At 35.7% G+C, this 24,140-nt stretch overlaps 1 protein-coding gene across 2 annotated transcripts in view; it reads left to right on the top strand.

The window, feature by feature from the left end:
- Positions 1–23,926, top strand: part of calcrl2 (calcitonin receptor-like 2) — a 37,443-nt gene extending 13,517 nt beyond the window's left edge. For both annotated transcript variants that reach the window (XM_082145934.1, XM_082145935.1), the window contains exons 3-13: positions 3,205–3,370; positions 4,789–4,896; positions 6,162–6,274; positions 6,358–6,449; positions 9,423–9,540; positions 9,631–9,790; positions 11,993–12,053; positions 12,388–12,451; positions 14,532–14,750; positions 19,917–19,958; positions 21,819–23,926. In XM_082145934.1, the coding sequence (XP_082002060.1) occupies positions 3,205–3,370; positions 4,789–4,896; positions 6,162–6,274; positions 6,358–6,449; positions 9,423–9,540; positions 9,631–9,790; positions 11,993–12,053; positions 12,388–12,451; positions 14,532–14,750; positions 19,917–19,958; positions 21,819–22,067 (1,392 nt within the window). In that variant the 3' untranslated portion in view covers positions 22,068–23,926. The remainder of the gene's footprint in view (positions 1–3,204; positions 3,371–4,788; positions 4,897–6,161; positions 6,275–6,357; positions 6,450–9,422; positions 9,541–9,630; positions 9,791–11,992; positions 12,054–12,387; positions 12,452–14,531; positions 14,751–19,916; positions 19,959–21,818) is intronic.
- Positions 23,927–24,140: the final 214 nt, after the last annotated feature.

Below are 24,140 nucleotides of genomic sequence, written 5' to 3'. Positions count from 1 at the left end.
TGAATATGCACGTATGCTCCGCCCATTGGAACAGTTTTTCATGAATATGCACGTATGCTCCACCCATTGGAACAGTTTTTCATGAATATGCACGTATGCTCCGCCCATTGGAACAGTTTATCATGAATATGCACGCATGCTCCGCCCATATGAACAGTTTTTCATGAATATGCACGTATGCTCCGCCCATCTGAACAGTTTTTCATGAATATGCACGTATGCTCCGCCCACCTGAACAGTTTTCATGAATATGCACGTATGCTCCGCCCAATGGAACAGTTTACCATGAATATGTGTGTATGCTCCGCCCATTGGAAATTTTTTTCATGAATATGCACGTATGCTCTGCCCATTGGAACAGTTTTTCATGAAAATGCACGTATGCCCCACCAATTGGAACAGTTATTTTATGAATATGCACGTATGCTTCGCCATTGGAACTGTTTTTTGTAAATATGCACGTATGCTCCGCCCATCTGAACAGTTTTTCATGAATATACACGTATGCTCCGCCCATCTGAACATTTTTCATGAATATGCACGTATGCTCCGCCCATTGGAACAGTTTCTCATGAATATGCACGTATGCTCCGCCCATCTGAACAGTTTATCATGAATATGCACGTATGCTCCGCCCATCTGAACAGTTTTTCATGAATATGCACGTATGCTCCGCCCATTGGAACAGTTTTTCATGAATATGCACGTATGCTCCGCCCATTGGAACAGTTTTTCATGAATATGCACGTATGCTCCACCCATTGGAACAGTTTTTCATTAATATGCACGTATGCTCCGCCCATTGGAACAGTTTTTCATGAATATGCATGCATGCTTCGCCATTGGAACAGTTTTTTATAAATATGCACTTATGCTCCGCCCATCTGAACAGTTTTTTATGAATATACACGTATGCTCCGCCCATCTGAACAGTTTTTCATGAATATACACGTATGCTCCGCCATCTGAACATTTTTCATGAATATGCACGTATGCTCCGCCCATCTGAACAGTTTTTCATGAATATGCACAAATGCTCCGCCCATCTGAACAGTTTTTCATGAATATGCACGTATGCTCCGCCCATCTGAACAGTTTTTCATGAATATACACGTATGCTCCGCCCATCTGAACATTTTTCATGAATATGCACGTATGCTCCGCCCATCCAAACAGTTTCTCATGAATATGCACGTATGCTCCGCCCATTGGAACAGTTTTTCATGAATATGCACGTATGCTCCGCCCATTGGAACAGTTTTTCATGAATATGCACGTATGCTCCACCCATTGGAACAGTTTTTCATGAATATGCACGTATGCTCCGCCCACCTGAACAGTTTTTCATGAATATGCAAGTATGCTCCGCCCATCTGAACAGTTTTTCATGAATATGCATGTATGCTCCGCCCAATGGAACAGTTTATCATGAATATTTGCGTATGCTCCGCCCATTGGAACTGTTTTTCATGAATATGCACGTATGCTCTGCCCATTGGAACAGTTTTTCATGAATATGCACGTATGCTCTGCCCATTGGAACAGTTTTTCATGAAAATGCACGTATGCCCCACCAATTGAAACAGTGATTTTATGAATATGCACGTATGCTCCACCCATTGGAACAGTTTTTCATGAATATGCACGTATGCTCTGCCCATTGGAACAGTTTTTCATGAAAATGCACGTATGCCCCACCAATTGGAACAGTTATTTTATGAATATGCACGTATTCTCCGCCCATCTGAACAGTTTTTCATGAATATGCACGTATGCTCCCCCCATTGGAACAGTTTTTCATGAATATGCACGTATTCTCCGCCCATCTGAACAGTTTTTCATGAATATGCACGTATGCTCCGCCCATCTGAACAGTTTTTCATGAATATGCACGTATGCTCCGCCCATTGGAACAGTTTTTCATGAATATGTACGTATGCTCCACCCATTGGAACAGTTTTTCATGAATATGCACATATGCTCCGCCCATTGGAACAGTTTTTTTATGAATATGCACGTATGCTCCACCCATCTGAACAGTTTCTCATGAATATGCACGTATGCTCCACCCATCTGAACAGTTTCTCATGAATATGCACGTATGCTCCACCCATCTGAACAGTTTCTCATGAATATGCACGTATGCTCCGCCCATCTGAACAGTTTCTCATGAATATGCACGTATGCTCCGCCCATCTGAACAGTTTCTCATGAATATGCACGTATGCTCCACCCATCTGAACAGTTTCTCATGAATATGCACGTATGCTCTACCAATTGGAAGATATCATTCTGAATAATCGGTTATATCTGCTGAGAAATTTTGTATCTGTGCAAACATACAATAAATTACTTAACATTATAAAATTATACTATCACTATAGTATCAGTTATTGTTAAAAAGTCATTTAAAAAAAATTATTCACATCATCCACATGTAATTTAAAATCCACATTAATGTTTATTTATGTTAATTTATTTAAAATTGTACTTTTATTTGTTCATATTAGTTTACAGTCCATTAACCTTTGCTTTACCTCTTTTACCTCTATAAATGTATAATTAAATGTTTAATTTAAAACTAATAAATGCTGTAATACTAATGTCAACATATTAAACCTTATTGTGAAGTATTATGTCTGATATTCCTGTTTAATGCGATATTAAGTCTGATATTCCTGTTTAATACGATATTAAGTCCGATATTCCTGTTTATGTGTGATATTCCTGTTTAATGCAATATTATGTCTGATATTCCTGTTTAATGCGATATTATGTCTGATATTCGTGTTTAATGCGATATTATGTCTGATATTCGTGTTTAATGCGATATTAAGTCCGATATTCCTGTTTAATACGATATTAAATCCGATATTCCTGTTTAATACGATATTAAGTCTGATATTCCTGTTTAATGCGATATTAAGTCTGATATTCCTGTTTATGTGTGATATTCCTGTTTAATGCAATATTATGTCTGATATTCCTGTTTAATGCGATATTATGTCTGATATTCCTGTTTAATACGATATTATGTCCGATATTCGTGTTTAATGCGATATTATGTCCGATATTCCTGTTTAATACGATATTAAGTCCGATATTCCTGTTTATGTGTGATATTCCTGTTTAATGCAATATTATGTCTGATATTCCTGTTTAATGTGATATTATGTCTGATATTCCTGTTTAATATGAGCACAGGTGTGTCAGTGCGAGGATGTGCTCGTAGTGGCAAGGATGTCATCAGACGAGGTGAACGATATCCCAGAATCACCTGAGGATCTGACCGTGTCCCGTGAGCAGATCCTCTCCGCACAGTTTGAGTGTTACCTCAAAATAATGTACGAGCCTCCGCGCAGAGACCCAGGTGAGCGTTGATCCGACACACACGTGCATAAATCAAGGACAGTCATAGAAGACAATTTGCTAAATAATTAAACAAGTTAAAATGGATAGAATTAAAGTCCCCCTGTGGTGTAAAGTTCAGCTTTTAATGTTGTTTATATGTCTATGTGGTGTTTTTAATATGCTTTAAAGGTGCATTGCGCAAGTCTCTGAGTTTTTGCAGAACTATGCCCCCTCTGGCGGCAAGCGAAACTGCAGCCAGAAGTGTGCACGCTCACGGACAAAAGTTTTCTTTTTTTTATCTTACGTGGAGTTTGCGTTGGTGTTTGAAATGAACTACAAGCCGGTCTCTTAGAATCCATCTTCTACGGAGAATGGCGGCGAATACACAAACCTGCCAGACAGCCAGGTGAGCGTGCCGTGAACGCGCATGACGTCACGCCCAGTCTAAAATTCCGGCCCGAATCCCTCTTATTTATTTTACTGTACAGGATTATAGAGACAATCTCAGTGATCAGAGAAGGGCTCATTCAGCCCATCAGGCAATTGTTTAAGCATGTATGGGTTAGAAAACGGGTATTTTTAACATGAAAAGTTGCTTAATGCACCTTTAAGACAAACCATGTGTAAATTCATAAGTCGACAGCATTGCTGAGTATTTTCTCCTTAAAACTGCAGTGAACCAAAGACAGTCTCAAAAACACGCTTTGAAATCGCTGGTGTTTCTGACGTCACAAACTACCTTGTAACCAATCAGATCAACGTGTGATCGTCAACCAGTGGATCTCTGAGCTGAGGGAGTGAGTGGAGGCAGGGCTCATTTACATATTCATAGAACCGCGAATACTAAATGAGGCAAGAGTGTCGAGTTACATTCAAGATATTTTAAGACATGAAGAATGTTTTTCAAGGAGAAAACATTTATATTTGTAATTTTGGTGATCAAAGATGAGTTTTAAGGGATAAAATGACTGACTACAGGGGGACTTTAAGGAATCAGTAAATAAAACGTGAGCATGGCAGATCGATATTAATCATTAACATTTTCTGAAGAAATAAAGATGAAGAAGCCATGCAAAACTTAAATAGCAACATCAAACAACCACTCATTTCACAGTCAAATACTACATTTGGTTATGATGTCATCAGTTCCTGTATGGTATTAAAGCTCAGTTGAAATGATAATGGATTTGTTCGACCTTATCGAGGGAAGTTGATGAAGGCTTAATGAACATGAATAGAAATAAGTGCATAATTGTGTTTCTGTAATGGATAATGAATTCTGTAATAACCTGTAATGGAACTGGCTTGCAGCTCTATAATGTCTGTTGTTGTTGTTGAGTAAAGTGTGTGTGTGTGTGTGTGTGTGTGTGTGTGTGTGTGTGTGTGTGTGTGTGTGTGTGTGTGTGTGTGTGTGTGTGTGTGTGTCGCCCCCTGCAGGCCCGTACTGTAACCGCACCTGGGACGGGTGGCTCTGTTGGGGAGACTCCGCCCCCGGCACCGCCTCCCAGCAATGCCCCTCCTACTACCATGATTTTGATCCATCTGGTGAGATGATGACGTATTTCCACTCACAATAATGCAAAATATATATATAATTTTATATATTTTTTAAATTCATATTCATATATTCATACAAGTTTTACAAACAAGACTGAGCTTACATTCAATCATCACATCACAAGCAGAAGAGCCTCTTTATCACACAAATACATTTTACACTACAGTTCAAAAGTTTGTGGTCTGTAAGATTTTTTACAGTCATTGAAAGAAGCTGCGTTTATTTGATCAAAAATACAGTTCAGATTATGAAATATTATTAGAATGTAAATCAGCTGTTTTCTATGTGAATATATAGTAAAGTGTAATTTATTCCTGTGATCAAAGCTGAATTTTCAGCATCATTACTCCAGTCTTCAGTGTCACATGATCCTTCACAAATCATTCTAATATGATGATTTGATGCTCAAGAAACATTATCAGTGTTAAAAACAGTTCATATTTTGGTGAAATCCATGATACACTTTATTTTTCAGGATTCTGAAAATAGAATCTTTTGCAACATTATGAATGTCTTTACTTTTCATCAATTTAATGCAATAATGCTGGTTTCCAAAAGTCTGGATTAAAAAGGAATGTTAATTTTGTTATTTTTTTGTTATTTAAACCTGGAAAAATGTAGGATTTAGAATTTTAAAAAATAACTTTGGGAATCTTTTTTTTATATAAATTTGACAATTTGACAAAACTGCAGCCGAATTTAAGTTGCACAATAAGAATATACATATATATATATTTTTTTTTTTTACTTCGCTGATATTGATATGTCTTTTTAATTGAGAGCAAAACTAAAGATATTGTAATTAGAAAGATTTAAAATGCTTTTCAAGGCAGTTTTAATTACAAAAATAAAGTAATTTTGATTGTGATGGAAATTATTGTGTTGGGAAAAGTTACTTTTAAAAGTAATGCATTACAATATTGCGTTACTCCAAGAAAAAGTAACTAGTTGCGTTACTTAGTAACTTTCTACGGAAAGTTACTTTTTTTAAATTAAAAAAAGTTCTATTTTTTTTTTGCAAATGTGAAGTTCCTTTCACACTAAAAGTAAAATGAATAAACCTCAGGCTTAAGGAAATGCAGATGTTTTCAACATCTTTAAATGTTAAAATTACTTTACTTACTGAATTGAAGTTGAAATTGAAAAGCAATGCATTACTTTAAAAGACTAATTTGACTGAGTAACTCGACTCCGGTAAGTTGTGATGCACGCAAACACATGTCTTTTCACACTTTGCCTTTTGTTCATTCAGAAAAAGTGACCAAAGTGTGTGACTCAGATGGTCAATGGTTTCGTCACCCAGAAAGCCACCGAATCTGGTCCAATTACACTCAGTGCTCTGCTTACAATAACCAGAAACTCAAGGTTAAGCTTCAGTTTAAATATGACATTGTTATTTCATAATCCTGTGTGTCTTCTAATATCTGTGTCTCTGGTTTGTCCTGCAGTTTACGCTCGTGGGTTACTATATGGCTATTGTGGGAAACGTCCTCTCCATCATATCGCTCATCATTTCCATATGCATCTTCTCATACTTCAAGTACGTTAGAACAACAAACACACACAAGACTAGATTCCCAGCTAGCAAAAATATATTCTACGAACATTTTGCTAATGTTCCCAAAACGTTATTACTCTGAACGTCCAAATGTTTAAAAAAAAAATGTCTTGGTTATACGAACATTAAAGGGGTGGTTGACTATGATTTGACTTTTCTAACTTTAGTTAGTGTGTAATGTTGCTGTTTGAGCATAAACAACATCTGCAAAGTTACAACGCTCAAAGCTCAAAGCAAAGCGAGATATTTGCTTTTAAAGAAATTGTTTTTTAAGGACTACAACAAACGGCTGGTAGAGACTACACCACATTCCTCCCGGGTTACATTTACATTTACATTTACATTTAGTCATTTAGCAGACTAGTGTTAGTGACTAACTAGGGTTAGTGACATGACATCACCAACCCTAAAATTTATTTATTCGCGTTCCGGGGGGCGGAACGCGAATAAATAAATTTTAGGGTTGTAGATTTATAGAATATCAAGACAGAATATGCTAATCAATGACTAGAAGATAACTACACCTATGCTTCATAAATTCATCAACTAACCATTCAGAAATGTTGTTTACATGTTGTCAATTCTTCTTGAGTCTCTCCATCTTTGTCTGACTCCGGTTTGAACATAAAAGGCTAAAAGTTTTTGAAATTTTTAGTGCATGTCTGTGTGAGTGCAAGCTGTTGAAGCTCCGCCCCCTGTGCCGGGATCAGCAGCTCATTTGCATTTAAAGGAACAGACACAAAATGGTGTGTTTTTGCTCACCCTCAAAAAGTGACAATATTAACATGCTATATAAAAATATCTGTGGGGTATTTTGAGTGAAAACTTCACACACACACACTCTGGGGACATCAGAGACTTATTTTACATCTTGTGAAAAGTGCATTATACCACCCCTTTAAGGGAACATTGCATTTCATCATTTTTCAAACATTATTGGAATGTTACTTTTAAACGTTCTGAAAAAAGTGACATTTAAAAACGTTAGAAGAACATCTGTTTCAGAAAGAAGAAAAAAAACATTCCATTAACAATGCATGAATAATACAGATGTGTGTTCAGTTTCTGACGGACTTGTCACGGCCGGCTCTGAGCCGCGACAAATAAGGGAGGCAACGAGAACGAAAGCGAATTAAAAGTATTTATTTAATCAAACATAACCAAAATAAACACCACGGAAAACATTCCGTTCAGAGAATCAACATAAAGAATAAGCTACATAATAAACAAAATGTATACTCCAAAGAACACAGGCCCGCAAACTTCCCAAACAATAACTAATACAAAGCAAACAAATAATAAATAAATAAAGCAGCAACTCAAAACAACAGATGACAAAGGGGTAACCAAAAAAGCTGAAGTCTGTGACTCCTCACCTTTTATCATTATCTGCAGGTGTTTCACATCATGATTAGCTCAAACCCCCCCCAACACTCATTACAATAATACGGGCCCAGAGGCACGTCACACACCCTCCCTTAAAAAGGTAAACCCCTATACCACACACACCAACAAAAACAAAAAATATATATACCACACGCTTGAGTCTGTAACATCTGGACTAATGAAAGAGTGAACGAACGTTTGTCCAGTTTAAACGGCTGGTTTGAGTCTCTGTACTTCAGGAGATCAAAAACATGTGGATGGTTTCTTTTAATGGCGTCCCGGATCGCGTCGCAGGATTATGGGCCCTATCTCGCACCCAGCGCAATTGACTTTGTACACCGACACATGTGTCATTCCTATTTTGCACCGGCGCACAGCGGACTTTTCCCTCCACAGACGCACGTCAGTAAACTAGGGAATGAACTTGCGCTCCCGGGGGCGGTTCAGCGAAAAGAGGAGGCGTGTTCCGGCGCAAACGTTCCCTGGTGCTATTTTGCAGTTTTAAGGGCGCATGCTTGGCCATAATGTAGCGTGTGCACAAAGCACATACACTTTGCTTCTCTCATCTACACAGACGCAGCAGTTTTCATTTTTGCAAATCATACATTATTACAAGGAAAAATATTAACACACGAGGGAAATCATTGTTGTGTCCATGAAGATGTGAATAATAGGCATAAATCTAGCTTACACATTTACCCAAATTATTATACGCCTGTTTAACGGAAGCTAATTTGGGTGTGTTTCTCCATCCCCAATGTCACTTCTCTGTGTTTTACGGCCCTGACGAGAACGTCGGTCTCCTCGGCTGTGAACCGCTCCTGGCGTGCGTCTGGCAAATCCGCCGTTATAATAGCAAGCCGCCATGGAACAAGCGCGCCTGCTCTTAAAGGGAATGTGAGATGACGCTCTGATTGGTTTATTTCACGTTACGCCCAAACCACACCTATGAGTAATGAAGCTACTTCAGACCAACACATTTTAGATTTGCGTCGGGCGCAAGAGTCATTTTTCCCGCCGGTATAATAGCAACAGTGCCCGAGAACCGCCCACAAAGCTACTTGCGTTTCGCGCTTGATACTTGCATTTCAGATCATTAAAATAGGGCCCAATATGTTTGTTTGGAGCGTTTGACTGAGACACAGTGTAATGGAGAGTTGGCAGAGAAACTTCTGTTGACAGATGAAGCAGAGACTGTATTAAACTGACAGAAGTTGCATCACAAACCCTCAGTAAATCATTCATAATGCTTTGTCTGTAAATGGATCATGTTTTCAATAGCGAGTGAGACTGTTTCCTATACATTGACATTAGCCAATCGCAACAGTGGGCGTTTACTGACAAGCCTTAAAGGAGCAGCGCATTAAAAACTGATCATTTCAGATGGTATGAGGGAAGGTTGTAAATTAGCATTTTTTTGTGCATAAAACTTTATTTACACTGTAAGTGAAACTCAAGGAACATATTAAAATAAAAAAAAATTAAACATGTCATGACCCCTTTCTGTATGTTGGAAAAGGCTTATACCTCACCTACTGTATAAGGAACGAATGCTTGGTGTTTGTGCAGGTGTTTGAGCTGTCAGCGCATCACTCTTCATAAAAACATGTTCGTATCCTTCATCCTGAACTACTTCGCCACCATCGGCTGGTTCTACATCGTCAACCAGCAGACCAGAACAGACTCTGTAAGTCCACATTATTTATTTAATTAATTTTTTTGGAAAGGGCCTCGGCACATTTAGGGCTCCTTTGGCATTTTATGTGTGTGTGTTCAGTTTCAGATAGGCTGTAAGATCCTGGCGACTCTCATTCAATACACCTCATGCTCCAATTTCTTCTGGATGTTGTGTGAGGGCATCTACCTGCACACGCTCATCATCGTGGCCGTGTTTGTGGGCGAGCAGCAGCTGGGCTGGTACTACGTCCTCGGCTGGGGTACGTACCGAACACGAGCCCGGATCGCCCTTTACAAATCATAAATACATCTTTGACCTGTGTGTATGTGTGTGTATACATTTGTCACGATTTCCCCTGTGTTTTGTGTTTTGTGTGTTTTAGGACTTTTATTTTGAAGTATAATTTCTGATCCTCTGTTCACTTCCTGTAGTTTGTTCCTGTTTGCCTTTGTTTGTTCCCATAGTGATTAATTACCCTCACCTGTCCTGTGTTAGCCCCTTGTGTAAAAAGAAGATACATTTCAAAATAAATGTCCTAGAACATAGAACACACAAAGCACAGTAATGATGTGTATATATATATATATATATATAAATTAGGGCTGTAAAGCGAATTAATCTAATTAATTACATGATGTGCCAGTTAATTGATCTAATTAATCGCACAACAGTTTAGTTTGAGAAATTATCCCCAAAAGATCATTTAAAGGCATTATTTTGTATTTTGTATTATTTGGTGCAGTGTACATTTTAGGAGCATCTAGTGGTGAGGTTGTGAATTGCACCCAACAGAAGTTACGGTGGCCGACAGGAAGTGATGTCGTCGTCTGAGACAGCAGAGAGTAGCCATTTAAGCAATGAGGTTTCTTTACAAATATTAATTAATAAATTAGGTTTACTTTTTATATTCAGTAAAATTATATGTTATTGTGAATATTATTGTTACTTGTTCATCATTGTGTCAGTGTTTTATTCGCTAACTTTAGCTAGCTTCTTTGCACGAAGAACAACATAGTGATGAAACGCGTTTGTCCGTTCAGGGCTCCTGTAGAAACATGTCGATGTAAGCGGACCCGCGGTGTGTGTGTAGAGAGAAAACGCTCATTCTAAAGCCTGGTTCACACGGGACGATTTTAAAATTGTCGGCCGATTTTCCAAACCTGAGAGAGCCCACACACGGCGATAAAAAATCACGGGTCTAACAGTTTTGGTCGTACAGTGTGTGGTGCGCAGCCACACGGCAAAATCAACACATCACACACGAACCGATTTGACTCCCGAGCATTCCCAGGTCAGACGGGAAATCTCGCAAAATCACTCGAGATCAAACGTGACTTCAGAGTAAACAATCATTCTGATTGACTACACGCCACAGTCCACAGGCTGCGTGCTCGTTTGTCCCCGGGGGACACCACAAACGAGGAGAAATCGGGCCAAAAAAAATCCAATACAGTGGATATCCCCGATTTGAGATCGGAGCGGTCCCGACGTCCTTCCGAGCAGACGAGTGCAGTTTTAACACGGCAGAAATATCTGATCAGATTATTTTACGATAATCGTGCATCCTTAAGATTGTCGGAAGGGGTGAATCGGGGCTAAAATCGGCCTAAATTAATTGGTATTTAGATCAAAACAGTTTGGTGACCAACATTCCTCAAAATATTTTCTTTTAGGTTCCGCAAAAGACAGAAAGTCATACAGGTTCGAGACGACACGAGAGCGAGTAAATGGAAATAAACAGAATAAAAATTTTGGGGCAAACTATACCCAAAATATAAAATACTTTTTTTAATTAAGTGATACTTCAAATAAGAAACTAAAACTCTTTTGAAGAATCATTCATTCATTCGATTCACTTATTGTTCACAGAATAATAATAATGACTAGATTAAAAAGTTAATCGAGACAAACTTTAAGTTGGCTTGAGAAAGTTTGGAGCAGAAAGTTTAAAGTTTAAATTAGTTTGAAGTTCAAAGTAGTTTAAATTAGTTTGAAGTTTGAAGTTTAAAGTAGTTGAAGTTTAAAGTAGTTTAAAGTTTAAAGTGTAGTTTGAACTAATTTACAGTTGCTAGGGTGTTTCTAGTGAGTTTCTAGGGTGTTCTGGGTGGTTGTTAGGTGGTTGCTAGGGTGTTCTGGGTGGTTGCTATGGTGTTGCTAAGCAGTTGCCAGGGTATTCTGGGTGGTTGCTAGGGTGTTGCTAGGCGGGTGCTATGGTGTTGCTAGGGTTTTTTGGGTGGCTGCTAGGGTTTTTATAGGTGGTTGCTAGGGTGTTCAGGGTGGTTGCTATGGTGTTAACTAGACTTTGTTAAATAACTTCCAGCTTTTGTTTTCATCATAATCTATTGTGGAAGAAATGAAAGATTGATCACACAATGATTACTGTAGATTTTCTCAATGCTCTAGAGCTCTAGAGGACGACGTTCGTCAAACGACTCGTTTAAAGAAAGAGTTATTCCTACAGGTTTCCCAGTGATCCCTGCTGTCATGTACGCTGTGGCACGTCTGCTCTTCTTCGATGACAGGTAAACCTGAGATTTAACACTTCAAATTAACCAGCATAAAGATATATATATATATATACACACACATAAAATTTATATCCGCGAGGAATCAAATTGATTATATCCCGGACGAGCCCCCATAAATGTTACGTCCCTTAGATGTTCCCCATTGACTTCCATATATTTTATTCAATGGAGACCAGCAACATATTTGGTTACCAACACCTTCTACAGAAGAAAGACATTCATACAGGTTTAGAACAACTTGAGGATGAGTGCATGATGACAGAATTTTCATTTTTGGGCAAATTAACCCTTTAAATGTTTAATCGCAGTGACATTGTGTGTTTGACAGGTGTTGGGTCATGAACACAGACCTGCTGTACATCACACACGGCCCGATACACGTCGCTCTGCTGGTGAGCTTTATCAACATCATCTCAAGATACGTTTACTTGGGATGCAATCTGCTTAAGATTTTAAGTCTTGATTTCTGAAAAACGTTTTTGATGCGTGTTTGAAGTGCCTGTCATAGGAAATCAATGTGTGCTGCCATGAATAATTAATGTGTAAAGGTGTCTTCTCATAGGATAAGGACACGCAGTCTCATGAATAATTAAGCTAGGTGTCTTCTCATAGGATAAGGACACGCAGTCTCATGAATAATTAAGCTATGTGTCTTCTCATAGGATAAGGACACGCAGTCTCCATTATCTTTAATTATTAAAGTCTCCATGTAGTCAATAATTTTATAGCTTAAAAATCATCTTTGATCACCAAAATGACATATTTAAAAGTTTTTTCCTAGAAAAAAAGTTTCTTCATGCCTTAAAATATCTTGATTGTAACTTGACGCCCTTGCCTCATTTAGTATACGTGGCTCTATGAATATGCAAATGAGCCCCGCCTCCACTCACTCGCTCAGCTCAGAGATCCACTGGTTGACGATCACACGTTGATCTGATTGGTTACAAGGTAGTTTGTGACGTCAGAAACACCAGCGATTTCAAAGCGTGTTTTTGAGACTGTCTTTGGTTCACTGCAGTTTTAAGGAGGAAATACTCAGCAATGGTGTCGACTTATGAATTTACACATGCTTTGTCTTAAAGCATATTAAAAACACCACATAGACATATAAACAATTTTGCATGAATAATTAAGAGAGGCGTCTTCTTAAAGGATAAGCACACGTAGTCTCATGAATAATCATGAGGCACCGATGAGTCATCAATGCACTATGGCAGCAGTGTAAATTAACAGTATAAATTAAATGATAAATTAAAAAAGTTCCATTAGATAATGTATTTATAGTACAATGACCTCTTATGTCAAATTTGATTTCTAAATTCATGACCTCTTTAAGTAAATATGACATTAATTCAAATAAGAAATATGACATCAGCTTACATCTTGAGTTTTAGCTTATTTTAAAGTATATTTCGTTTTATTTTAAAATAATTAAACCTTCTTGAGAAAACGTCACATCTTGTGACTTCGACACGATGAAGATTTTAAACCTGGAAGATGCAAAAACAAATACAATTAAAATTTAATATTTGTTCTTGTTTTAAGCATAAACTCTCTTAATTTGTATACATTCCTCAGTAAACAACACCTAATATCTGAATTCGTTTTGCTTCTCAAGGAAATGTAGCTTGATGTAACGCTCTGGTGCTCTTTGGGCATTTTAGACCAAAAAATGTTACCTTTTTTTTTTCTTTTCTTTTTTTGAAATGGTACAAAACTTGGAAAAGGTTTTGGCACTTGTTATGTGAACACAAAAACAAAAACAAAAAAATAATTCATAGACATGATTTGAAAAGGTTAAATGGTCCTGAAAACACTTGTGTTCCTCGCGGTCAGAAATGAGCGCATTGGAAATGAATGAGACGTATTTCCTCTAGTGGAAGCGTTTGGTACTGCAGCCGAACACACTCTCACTTAAAGCTCATTTTTTCAGATATCAACCTCAAATTTGAAACACAAATTGTTAAGATTTATCACTTTGATTTTCTCAGTTTTAGAGTAAAACATGTTTTTGAAAATATATGTCATATAAAAATTGAAAATAGTATTTTTGCACATTTTTCTTAACAATAAACGTAAAATTCTGCAACTTTTTTTAAGTTCACTTTTTAAAACTTTTTTCACTTCAGCAATAATCTGCCAAGTGTCGTCTTTGAAAAGAGATCATACTTCAGTCTGTCGCTCTAAAGCACTCAAGATTTACCACAGTTTAAGTTGGACATGTAATTTTCAGATCTATGCTCAAAAAGTGAATAAATGGATTATAAATACTGCGTAAATATAATTCAGTACCATAAAATCCCCTAAAAATACAAATTTTTATTAAATAAAAAAACATTATCGAACTAAAATATAGTACATTAATTTAATTGAAATTTCATTTTTGACTGACACACGAAGAGCACCAGCACGTTTGCACTGGAAAACAAGACAAAAACACTGAGAAAGAACATAATTTTGCGTGTCTCTCAGGTGAACCTGTTCTTCCTGCTCAACATCGTGCGGGTGTTGATCACCAAACTGAGGGTCACACACCAGACGGAGAGCAGTGTGTACATGAAAGCGGTGCGGGCCACCATCATACTGATCCCGCTACTGGGAGCCCAGTTCATACTGATGCCACTGCAGCCCAGCGGACGCCTCTCTCTGGCCATGTACGACCTCTTCATGAACAGCTTCATGCATTTCCAGGTGACGTATACCTACAGAATCAATCAAACATGTGACCCTGGATCACGTCACCAGTCTCGAGTCGCACGGGTTTATCTCTGGCAATATCCAACAATACATTGTATGGGTCAAAATTATAGATTTTTCTTTTATGCCAAAAATCATTAGGATATTCAGTAAAGATCATGTTCCATGAAGATATTTTGTAACTTTCCCACCGTAAATATATAAAACATGTATTTGTGTGAGTGAATGCTGCACAATCGTGAACATAAATGAACAACTTTAAAGGAGATTTTCTCAATGTTTCGATTTTTTTGCTCCCTCAGATTCCAGATGTTCAATAGTTGTATCTCAGCCAAATATTGTCCTATCCTAACAAACCATACATCAATGGAAAGATTATTTATTCAGCTTTCAGATGGTGTATAAATCTCAGTTTAAAAAAATTGACCCATGTGACTGGCTTTGTGGTCCTGGTAACACTTTACAATAAGGTTCATTAGTTAACATTATTTAACTACCTTAGTTAACATGAACTAAGAATGAACAATACTTCCTCAGCATTTATTAAAGCTACAATATGTCATTGTTTTCGCCGCTAGGGGTCGCTAACCTCTTACAATAACAAAGGCGTAGGTTGATGAAGCATAAGCGGAATTATGGAACTTGTCGTCATGCCGATGGATCTAATAATGTTTATGGATGAGTGAATACACTGATGTGTTTAACATGACTGAGGAATGAAGCAGGACACGATTGCTAATGAGAGACAGATCTCAGCGCCACACGCGAGTTACGCGGATATAAAGGAATGAGGACATTTCATTCTACCGAACTAACTTACCCTCAAGTGCTGAATAATACTCACACAGGGCAGTTTATTAGACGAATGAAACGTGTGAGGGAACGCAGCGCTGCTTCACTTGCTCTACACTATCACACAACTGCATTTGAGTGTGTTAAAGTTATAATGTTATTCTATGTGTTAGTTTGTCTGTATGAGATTAGCAGTGAGCGAGCGCAGCTCTGAAAAGGGGCGGAGCAACAAAAGGTCTATATAACATTGATTAGTTTTATGGTCATTTGCTCACCTCTACATTTGCGCGTCTCTGTTAAGTCGAAGTTAGCCGCGGAAGCTAGCTCTCGGCATCTCGAAAACGCCACTCTGATATTGATCCTCATTTTAGATATTGATCCTCTAGACGTAACGCAGTCGTCCACGTCTGTCGCCATGGTTACTATGGCAGTACGAGCAGAAACCAGGGATAACGCGGATATTACGTCATTGACAGGCGACACGTGAACATGGACGAGCCATTATTTAAAATTGTGAATTTTTATGAATTTACAAATTCTTGGAAACATTTAGGATAATGTAAGTACACAATTGAAAGACATATATAACACTGTGCAAGTGGTTTTTTGGATATTTGGATACAAAATTCTTACATATTGTACCTTTAATCTTAGTTAATACCAATTTCAACATTTACTAATACGTTATTAAAATCAAAGGTTGTATTTGTTAACATTACGTCCCCTTATGGAAGTAAAATAATGTCAAATGTTTTTGAAATAAAAAGCCTGTTGAATTGCACTACTTGAAAAAAAATAGGCATTGCATTAACCATGCTTGCATTTTAATGCATTGCATTTTTAGTGCTTACATTTTTATGGGCTGAAATTCAACATGGTTGAATATTTAAGCTGTGAATATTTCAATTAAAAAAAAATTCAAACACCTTTTCATTATTAAAAATTCAATAATCCATATTCACCTTTCATATTTCACTTCCAAAATATTCAAACTGTTTAAAAATACAACCAATAATATTCAACAGGCAATTTTCGGTCCATTTTATTTCGCTTTGCAAATTCGCTTCCACAAATTCAGTGGTTCAAATTCGACAGTAAATTCAACATTGACGTCCAGGAACTGCAGGAAAAGCAGTAGATTGCCGAGCATACTCTCCATCTGCTGTTAGTCTACCTCACCAGCAGGAGGTGCAAAAGCGCGTGTTGAAGACCAGGAACAGTTAGAACAAGTCATTCATTCATAAAACTCATTTACAGCAATGTAAGTGTATTTGTGATTATTATGACGGATGTTTTATGTTAAATTCAGTGTCTTCACGGTTACTTTTCCTGTGTAGCCTACATGCATCTTTCTCTACCGTGAACAAGATTATAATGTTATTCCCCGATGCGGATGTACAGATCCAATGTTACATTTTTGAGGTTGACATATATTTCTCTTGGTTGTTTAGTTGCCTTAACTTTATATTGTGGCGATGTGCTGCATGCAGGCTATTAGGGTTTCCCTCAATACTTCAGGATTCCTCTGCTGGACATATACAACGCTTAACGTAGCTTAATGGACTACAGTGATGTAAAAGATCAAACTCGCAGGCAAACAGATGGAATCAGAATAACGCGTAAAGCTTAATGCTGAGCGTTTCCCAGTGATAGATTGGCATACAGATGGCTTGATGTTGGACATTCGCACATTTAGGGACCGTCTCTAAAGTGTATACGACTTTGGTATACACGTTTCTAACTCCGATAGCATTTGAATAGAACGACTTACAGTCATAAAACCAAATGTAAAGTGTTCATTTAGTGTCAGGCATAGCCTACTGCGCACCCTTTGGATTTTTGATATTTATTCAAATAAATTTAAGTTTGCTATTGAAGTTAGAAACGTGTATGCCAATGTTGTATGCAACTTTAGAGACGGTCCCTAAATGTGCGAATGTCCAATGTCAAGCCAATTTTACATTTACTCATTTAGCAGACGCTTTTATCCAAAGCGATTTACAGTTAAACTAACAATAGGAGGACAATATGCAAGTGCTGTGACAGTTTAAGCTAATGGAATACACGTATGCATACTATATATATATATATATATATATATATATATATATATATATATATATATATATATATATATATATATATATATATATATATATATATATATATATATATATATATATATATATATATATATATATATATATATATATATATATATATATATATGGTGGTGGTGGTGGTGGTGGTGGTGGCGCAATGGATAAGACACATGCCTTTGGTGTGAGAGAACCGGGTTCGAATCCACTGTGAGACACCAATGTGTCCCTGAGCAAGACACTTAACCCCTAGTTGCTCCAGAGGCGTGCGACCTCTGACATATATAGCAATTGTAAGTCGCTTCGGATATAAGCGTCAGCTAAATGAATAAATGTAAATGTAAATATATATATATATATATATATATATATATATATATATATATGTATGTGTTGATTTTATGCCAGTAAATCACGAAACGCTCAGCATGAAACTTTGCGCGTTAAGTTCATATTCTGAGTCCATCTTCTTGCCTGTAGCCTATACAATAGCCTACAACCTACTTCCCTAATAAGGTGCAAGATTGGTCTTTCATATCACTATCAACGGAAGGGAAATCCTTGAGTATGAGGTATTGAGGGAAACCGATTATAATCCTGTTCATGGTAGAGAAAGCTGATGACATGTAGAATACACAGGGAAAGTAACAATGAAGTTATTGAATGAAACATAAACACAGCTTTTGTGTGTTTATCATCTTTTCCGCATATACTGACACAGATAATCATTTTCATTTTATGAATGAATGTCTTCGTCAACAACAAGCGCTTTTGCACCATCTGATGGTGAGGTCGACTAACAGCAGATGGAGAGTATGCTCGGCAATCTACTGCTTTTCCTGCAGTTCCTGGACGTCAATGTTGAATTTACTGTCGAATTTGAACCACTGAATTTGTGGAAGCGAATTTGCAAAGCGAAATAAAATGGACCGAAAATTGCCTGTTGAATATTATTGGTTGTATTTTTAAACAGTTTGAATATTTTGGAAGTGAAATATGAAAGGTGAATATGGATTATTGAATTTTTAATAATGAAAAGGTGTTTGAAATGTTTTTAATTGACATATTCACAGCTTAAATATTCAACCATGTTGAATTTCAGCCCATAAAAATGTCAGCACTAAAAATACAATGCATTAAAATGCAAGCATGGTTAATGCAATGCCTATTTTTTTTTCAAGTAGTGCAATTCAATAGGCTTTTTATTTCAAAAATATTTGACATTATTCTACTTCCATATCCCCTTGGAATTATAAGGTTCTGTCTGCGTTCTGAGCAGTTTTGAGATATTGAGCTTTAAAGTTTTTGCATTCCATTCGACTGTGTAGAAAGAACCTTTTTATTTTCTAAATAAAAAGTTCCAAAATGTACACAACTTAAAAAACAACATCACATAATGTAAAGAAGTGGTCACAGAATAAGAATATGTGAATAACTAAATTTTGACAAAAATGTCAGATAGAACCTTATAATTCCAAGGGGACGATATTTAGTTAATGCACTGTGAACTAACATGAACAGCCCAATTTTTATTAACTAATATTAACAAAGATTAATAAATACTGTGACAAATGTATTGCTCATGGTTAGTTAATATTAGTTAATACATTAACTAATGAACCTTATTGTAAAGTGTTACCGTGTGACTCATTTAAAGAAATGCCTCATTAAGCCCCTTCGAGTGTGTTTTTAACATCACCAGCACAAAAAGGCCTTTTATTCTATTTAAAGTCTATTATTAAACAGATAAATTTATTTGAGACGTGTACAGAAGTGTTATGTTAGTATCATAGTAATATGATAAAAAGTTTTTATCTCTACGAGAAAGCTTATAATTACTGAGTTTCAAATGTTTTTTTTTCTGAACATTAATTGTGTATTTTTGTCTTATTGTCATATTTTTTTTTATGTTTTTTTTTTTTTTATAAATATTTTTCAGCACAATGGTGAACCACCGTTGTTTTTATTGTGCTTTATAAATAAATTGAGATTATTATTTTTAATTAGTTTAGATTTTTATATTTAGTTTTTTAGTCTTTATAATAATCATAATAGTCAGTAACCATTATAATTTTTTTATGTATGTCTTTATAGTTTTTATACATTTTTCATTTCAGTTTTAGTACAAAAATAAGACAAGTTGCTTTGGTAACTAGGTTTAATTTTGTTTTATTTTTGTCAATTTTATTTTATTTTAAGTAGCTAAAATGTTTCTAATGGTGTAAGTTTTATTGAACATTAATAACCCTGTGTTTGTGTCTCTCTGCAGGGTTTCCTGGTGGCCGTGATCTTCTGCTTCTGTAATGGAGAGGTAATGTTTAAACCTCATTAATTAACCTCATCACTCTTTATTAAAGCACTTTAGATGAACATGAACTCCTGAGGATTGTAGATCTATAAAAGAAAGTATCCAGTATGTAAATGGAGTGAATGTTCTGCATGCAATAACCCAGATGAACAAACACCATTAGAGAAAGCGTGCAGTAATGCATGACCAATAAACCCAAAATCAACTGCGATTTTTATCTTTTTCTTTGTAATTATTTGATCAGAATCAAATGAAAATATGAGATTAAAAAGTCAAAATTGTGACATTAAAAAGACAAAATTATGACACACTAAGTCATAATTATGAGATTGAAAATATGAGAAAAAAAGGCAAATTAAGATGAAAAAAGTTGACATTATGAGATTGAAATTATGACATTAAAATGCCAAATTATGACATACTAAATCGAAATGAGATTTAAAAAATTTCAATTATGAGAAGAAAAAAGAGTTATGAGATAAAAAAATTTAAAATATGAGGTAAGTCAAAATTGAGATTTAAAAAAGATGAAATTATGAGATAAAAAGTCAAAATTATGACTTTAAAAAAGACAAGATTATAACATACTAAGGCATAATTGTGAGATTAAAAAGTCAAAATAACAGTATGAGATAAAAATCCAAATTATGAGATTAAAAAGACAACATTATGGCATACAGTCAAAATGATTAGATTAAAATCTTTAATTTTGAGATAAAAAAGACACAATTATGAGATTAAAAAGGCACATTTATAAGACTAGTAAAAAATCATGACTTTCTAGATTTTAAATTTCAACTTTTTTTTGTTTTTTTTACTTTTTGTCATGATTTTGTAATTTTGTGACTTTTTGTCATGATTTTGACTTTTTAATCTCATAATTGATTTTTAAAGTTATAATTTCGATTTAGTTCGCCATAATTATGACTTAGTATCTCATTATTTCTACACATTCAACATGTTCTGGTGTTCCATTCTGAAAGAAAGAAAGAAAGAAAGAAAGAAAGAAAGAAAGAAAGAAAGAAAGAAAGAAAGAAAGAAAGAAAGAAAGAAAGAAAGAAAGAAAGAAAGAAAAGTAGCATCACAAACGGACTATATGAGGCCAAAATTTATGACATTAAAAAGTCTAAACTATGACATACTATAGTCATAATTATGAGGAAAAATCAAAACTATGACATTAAAAAGTCAAAATTGTAAGATTAAAAAGACTAAATTATGACATACTAAATCATAATTATGAGATTAAACATTTAAAAAATGAGATAAATCAAAATTAAGATAAAAAAAGATGACATTAAAATATTTAAAATATGAGAGTCAAAATTATGAGATTAAAAAGACAAAAAATTATGATTTACTAAATAGAAATGAGATTTAAAAAATTGAAATTATGAGATTAAAAAGCAAAAATTATGAGATAAAATAATCCAAATTATGAGATTAAAAAGACAAAATTATGACATTAAAAACCAACATTAGGGCATAATGTCAAAATTATGAGATAAAAAAAACCCTAAATTAGGAGATTAAAAAAGACGAAAGGCAAAATTATGAGACAAAACAAAATTACTGACTCTCTATATCATGATTTCAACTTTTGTCGTTTCTCAACTTTTTGTCCTGATCTCATAAATGATTTTTAAAGTTATAATTTCAATTTAGTATGCCATAATTATGACTGTCGACTTTTCATCTCATAATTATGACTTAGTATCTCATAATTGACTTGATAGATTTAGCTATGGCTTAGTATGTCATAGTTATGATTTATCAAAGCATGATTTTTCTGTCGCTGGATATTTTCTTAGTGGAAATGTATAATAAATATACTATCTGAGTGTGTGTGTGTCGGTCCCGCAGGTGCAGTCGGCTCTTCGGCGTAAGTTCGCTCAGTATCGCGGTCAGTGGAGGCGAAGGCGTTTGGTGACCACAGACTCTCACTGTAACTATCACACCAACTCCTCCATCACCGAGACCAGCCGGGTCAACATCAGCCTCGAGCACGGCTCGTCCAACACACACACACTCAACGGCCAGAGCAACGGCAAACCCTGCCCAAACCCAGAGCCCGAGATCAGCGGAGAAGTGCTCCAGTCGACTGAGATATGATCCTGTTCAGATTCCCTGAAACCAAACACACACAACACAAGTCATGAAAACCTTATTTCTGAACAAAAAAAACAACAAAAAAAACGTTGTTATGCGAACGTTACCCTCATCCTTCCCTCTGGTCATTTTGACACAAAACGTATTTTTTTAATTGATTTTTTTTTTTTATTGAGTGTTCATCAGAGTGGTCTAGGACTTTTGTCGCACTTGAACCACGAATATTGAATAACCACAAAAATGTTTTGTTTAGTTTTGTGGTTGAAATTTTAAAAAGTAACAAATCCTTCCGTCGCGGGTCAATTTGACCCCCTTAGGAATGAATGGAATGTGAGGAATGCTTCAGTTCACATAGAAAAACCTAAAAATGCTCAAAATTCAAACTAAAAATAATAAAACTTTACCAAAAAATTATTTTATAATGTCTACATGTGTATCTGATGCACACTGAAGTGAACTGACTTTAGGACCCAGCGGAACAGCTCATGTGCTCATATAGAGATATAAGGACATCTAGAGTCATGAAACATCATGTTATATTATTATTTTTCCACAAGAGGTTGGCAAAGACACACAATGTAAGATATTTAGGGATGGATTAAAAGGGTTATGCACGAAATTGTGAGGAATGTGTTTAAATTACAATTTGTTTTTATTATTTATTGATAAAATCTAATAATTTAAAGGTAAATAAAATAAAAAATAACAAAAAATCTCCAAAAAAATTGCATTAAATAATAGATAAAATATTATCAAAATGAAATGAAATAAGCTTTCTGAAAAATATAATTTTTTTTGTATAATTTTAGGGTTTCGGGTAATTTTGACCCGCGAGGGAAAGATGTGTTACAAAGTGCGAGGGAAGGATGATTAAGGGAACGTTCCGTTGGGAACATTACGTTTGAATGTTCTCTGTGCAAACGTTTGAAAGAACATTATTAAAGACCAAATAACTTTGAACGAACGTTCTATTAACGTTACTGGAAGAACGTTTGCTCAGAGCGTTTCCTTTTAGTTATTTATGCACTAATATCACATCACATTTTACTTCTGTGATGTGATGTATGACTAGTGAAAGAGTTTTTCATGTTTGTTATGGATTATTAATACATTTATTGGTATCACATTGTATTTGTACATTTAAACTTTTCATTTAAAAATGTAAAAATGTAAAGTTGCTTTTCGAAACTGTTCACAGATTTATATTTTAATCTAAATGCGCATGTGTTAATATGGAAAAAAACAATCGATATTAAACAAAGCGAATAGTTCACTTGTCTGCGTTCCGCTCCGTCTGTTGACCATGTGACCTAATTTTCGTCATCAGAACAGTATGTGCACTACCTAGTGAACTTATCATCTGATACTATCGCAAACTGTACCACTGTATTTTTAGGGATCATTGGCTGCATCCAAAATCGCATACTTCCCTAATATATAGTAGGCGTAAAACAGCATGGCTGCATCCAGAATCGCAGACTCTCTTTAGTAGGTACTTGTTTCGAATAAGTAATTAGGCTACTTCATGGCCGCAAAAAAAAGTATTTTCTAGTACACCAACGTCTGTCCCCGTTGGTGGTCGTTGCTTTCGACTGTGCGCGAGGCGAAGTGGAATGTGGAAAACATATTGTTGTAAATAAGCTATTATATAAGCACTTGTTTTCACTGAATGTATCTGCTTTATGAGCCCTTTGAGAGGAGTTTTTATTATTCTGTGTTAAAGCCTGTAAGATGTCGTGTCACATTTGCTTTTTGTGATTCTTGGAAAATGCAAACAAATCATTCCATTTGACTTGTTAATATTGGATTATCACTATATTTGTGTTGCAGTGAAACTCAATAAAAGTTCCACCCTGTTATTATTCTGTCTAAATTGTTATTTTTTTGTCCACCCTGTTATTATTTTAGCCATTCTGTTATTATTCTGTCCACCCTGTTATTATTCTGTCTACTCTGTTATTATTATGTCCACCCTGTTATTATTCTGTCCACCCTGTTCCTGTTATTATTCCATTCACCCTGTTATTATTTTGTCCACTCTGTTATTATTCTGTCCACCCAGTTCCTGTTATTATT

The sequence above is a fragment of the Leuciscus leuciscus genome (assembly GCF_965113295.1).
Source record: "Leuciscus leuciscus genome assembly, chromosome: 18".
Classification (NCBI taxonomy): domain Eukaryota; kingdom Metazoa; phylum Chordata; class Actinopteri; order Cypriniformes; family Leuciscidae; genus Leuciscus; species Leuciscus leuciscus.
Note: the sequence above shows the minus strand (reverse complement) of the source record. Positions and strands in the feature narration are given on the sequence as shown.